This window comes from Bidens hawaiensis, unplaced genomic scaffold, assembly GCF_021521415.1.
Source record: "Bidens hawaiensis isolate Kalapana, Puna unplaced genomic scaffold, B.hawaiensis_p1.1 tig00039105_1, whole genome shotgun sequence".
Lineage (NCBI taxonomy): Eukaryota > Viridiplantae > Streptophyta > Magnoliopsida > Asterales > Asteraceae > Bidens > Bidens hawaiensis.
In genome coordinates this window covers 10,709-14,849 of record NW_027496879.1, presented here as the reverse complement: position 1 = coordinate 14,849, position 4,141 = coordinate 10,709, and the positions used below count along the sequence as shown (strand labels likewise).

At 31.7% G+C, this 4,141-nt stretch overlaps 1 protein-coding gene across 1 annotated transcript; it reads left to right on the top strand.

Annotated features, from left to right (window-relative positions):
• The first annotated feature begins 909 nt into the window (after positions 1 to 909).
• Positions 910 to 2,276, top strand: LOC143590963 (putative 6-phosphogluconolactonase 4, chloroplastic). The gene is made up of 3 exons (XM_077071299.1): positions 910 to 1,150; positions 1,240 to 1,375; positions 1,795 to 2,276. Exons 1-3 carry the CDS (start codon positions 999 to 1,001, stop codon positions 2,260 to 2,262), a joined length of 756 nt encoding a protein of 251 aa, XP_076927414.1. The 5' UTR covers positions 910 to 998; the 3' UTR covers positions 2,263 to 2,276.
• The last annotated feature ends 1,865 nt before the right edge of the window (positions 2,277 to 4,141 follow it).

The following is a 4,141-nucleotide window of genomic DNA, read 5'->3' as shown; positions in this document are numbered from 1 at the left end:
ACGTATGCAAAAATTATAAAATCTAAAAATATGAAATGCTTGTCACAAAGCTAAACGTTTTTTTTTTCAATTATCTTGTCCTCACAATAATCTTGCGTATAATAAGTAATTAAGTATATTCACAATTTCACATGTATTACAACGTGCACAATCGGAGCATCCACAAACGAAGCTGACATCACGTATATTGATGATTAAAAAAAGAGATTTGGTTCGTATGAGGACAACCGAGGATGTGTCCCATCCAAACCACTTTGTGATAAAAGAAACAAAAAGCATGTTATTCAAGTACATGAGTTATTGATTTGTATTATAATCGTCTTTGCTGCTTATTGAAGTAAATTGCAATTGAATTTTATTGTTTATCAATAAAAAATTATTTGAAATTTGTATAATTAAATATGTACTGCTATGAATATTTATTTATTGTGGTTATCAATATTAGTATAAATGTGATTTATGGCACCATTATGTTGTAGTAATGTTCTAGCCCTATAAATAGTGACTCGTGTATTTGATATTAGACACACCTAAATAGAATGAGTTCTTCCATTCATCTTTCTCTTCATAAACTCTAAAATCCATGTTCTTATATTTGTATACTTTGCATATTAGATGTAGCTAATAAGTCGTCGTTTTACAACAAGCTATCAACACCGTATTGCTTTAAAGATGTGTGATATAATCATAAGGCAAGTCTCTTTGAATGCATATATTTGTTTCTTTGGTATTAAATATAATATGCTGAATATAATTTACTGAAAGTATAATCAATAAATAAGTTAGTTGAACTATTAATATAAAAAGTACCATCCATTAAAACTTATATGTACAAACTATAAAAGAGAGGTTCATATAGAAAAAAATATAGTAATATTTGAAATAGATCCGATATAATGACTATTCAAAAATGTCTCTCTCTTGGACTCTTGCTATAAATAGTGGTAGATGTATGTCAAAGTTGTCATCTCAAATCCATATCGTTTGATTGATAAACAATGGCACCACCAACTATTCAGAAATTCGAATCTGAGGAACAAGTCGCAGTCGCTCTTGCAATCTATATCCTCCATCTTTCTGCTAAATGCATTGCCGCTAATGGTACTTTCTCTGTCGTGCTTTCTGGTGGTACTTTGATTGACACTCTCAGGTAATATTTAATTTTGTACTCACTTGGTTGCTGGATGAAAGTATGAATATTGCAATCGTTGTTAATGAATTTGAGTTTAACTTTGATAGGAAATTAACAGAGCCTCCTTACATTAATTCCATCGATTGGTCGAAGTGGTTGATTTTCTTCCTTGATGAACGGGTTGTTCCTCTCAATCATTCAGATTCCAACTACAAACTCGCTTATGACGGGTTTCTTAGTAAGGTAAATTTAGCTTCAACTTTCAAGATTAAACATTGAAATCCATGCTATCGTTGTCTTGACATTTTATCATGCTTTGAAGTTGTTTTAGTGGAATTCAAAATCTTTGAATTCATTGATGTTGAATAATATACATCAGCTATAAAACAGTCCAAACACACCTTCTAGTCAATATGTACAATTTGACAAAATGATGAAAATTCAAAACTTCCTCTTTTATGTAAGTTTAATTTTACGCTTACCGAAAATATGTTCATTGCTACTAGTCGGATGGATATAAAAACAGTTAAAAGTCATATTAATTTCAAATTTTAAAGTTAGATATGTTTTAATAATTTAAAGACAAATATGGAATTGCTTGTGGTTCAAATTTACACAATAGTTAACAAAATTGTTACTAATTTTTCATATATGAATGTTAGGTATCTATACCCGAATCTAACATCTACCCGATCAAAGAAAAATTATCACCTAAGGAAGCAGCAGAAGAATACGAGCAACGACTAAAACATTTGGTAGCAAACAATACGCTAAAAATATCACCAACCATGGGGTTTGCTAAATTCGATTTGATGCTAGTTGGGATGGGTCCAGATGGCCATGTTGCATCACTCTTTTGTTGGCATTTCCAAAGGTTTGAGAAGAAAAAATGGGTGACTTTCATAACAGATTCACCAAAACCGCCACCTCATAGGATCACATTCACTTTCCCTTTGATAAACTCTGCGTCCGAGATTGCAATGGTGGTGACAGGACAAGATGCAGCTGACGCAATTAAGGTGGCGTTGGGTAAACATGCAAATGATTATTACCCTTTGCCCGTGCAAAAGGTTTCGCCAGAAGGTGGCCTCACATGGTTCTTAGATAGAGAGGCTGCTTCAGAACTTTAAGTACGCTTCTACTAGTAAATGATAACATTATGGTTTTTTTTCTTTTCTTTTTTTTCTTCGGTATGAATAAACCATGTAGGCTTTTCAAGATTTGTAATAAAACTCAAAGCTTTTGAGATTTTTTAGTTTAACCCGTAGATGTGTGACAAAAGTTTCACATATAAATAAAGTACAAAATAGTTTGGTTTCTATATTATAAGAAAGATGCTCTACTTTGGTTTCTATATTCTAAGAAGATGATAACGCATATATATATATAAAGTAGACATATGAAATGGTTACAGACATTTCACTGCTATAGAGGTAAAATTAATTTGAAAAGGGCATTGTCATTTAAATATATTTAAAAAGTGATTGTTCTTATGAATGAACAATTTTTGTAAGAGTTAGGGTTTGAAACAAAATTTGATAATGCATCCAGGTTTATAAAAGTAAGACCTGTACAAATTAGTGTACTTTTCTTTTTTCCTTTCCTTTATTGTTTTCAATATTAAGTTAAAAAAGTTAATGACTTGTTGAAAGAAATATATAAAGATACCTTAATAAAAAGGTGGCCAAATTCAAATTGTATATGATGTTACATAAAGGAAGAAAGTCTATTACGTACAACTTTAAAAGCCAAACGTTGGAACCAAAGTTGATTTTGTAACGGCGTTTGGAACCACCTTCAATACCTACCAGAATGAGTCTTCCTAGGACGGGATTTTAACCGTCCATACTGCTTTTGATGTTCTAGACCTGACTTGACTAAAAACACTATCAAGGAGGAGGATGTCATAGACATATAATCAAAACTTAAAAGGCTTTCTTTTGTTCTAATAATCAAACCAAAAACAAATTCATACAAATTATAAAATAAAGAAGACATATGAGATGAAACCTAAAAACAAAGAAGATTATGAGAATATATTGTTGATTGTTCTTGTTCTCTTTATCAATTGATATTAGTCTTCAAATATATATCGGATTAGATGTGCTTCTTCACATGGCAATCTTCAATAAATCAATCAAAGCAGGAACAACAACCATAGATCTGTTGTAGATGAGTAGTTTAGGGTTGGACCGTTAGAAGTGAGAGACGATCAAGGAAGCCGAGAGAATGGCTGGACGGTCAAGAAGTCTTCATGAGCCCATAGTAAGAATAAGGTGTAGAAGCCCAAACTTTGTATATCCCAAGAAAAATCAAGCCTATTGTAGGTCCAAGATATGAGGATCAAATCAAATCAATAATCAAACACCAAGTAAACGACTAATTATCGTTTTATTAATCAGAAAATACTCAAAAAACTTATTACAATCTCCCAAACCCTAACTTAGTTTGACTCTTGATAAACCCTAACTCAGTTACATCTCGTGTGTGTATCTAGATAAACCCTAACTCGGTTGCATCTCACAGATTCTATAATATCTTATCATGACTCAGTTTATATACACTAACCTAACTTGCTAGCCAAGACATTACCTATTATAATTACAAAACAATTAGGAAACATATTGTAATTAGGAAACAGAACCAACTATACAGACTTGTCATTATTGATCCCTCAAATTCACCAACTTGTGACTTGGAGTCCGAAATTACGTCCAACAGATGAACCCGCTCGCAAGATAAACAAAAGAGAGATATTAAAAAAACAAGATAAAGGATTATAAAATTGATCAAAGAAGTTTATATTTTTAACATAGGAAAACCCCTTTAATTCATGTTTCGAACTTGAAATCTTAGGATCCAAATGTTGTTCATTATATGATATTGGGCCAAAAGGCCAGCTACAAAACCAAAGTTGATTAAAATAGAAATCACTAAGATTATGTGTTGTCGTTGAAACTGGACTCCAAATTCATTCAATAATATTGTGCCATGCAGTGCTGACTAGAT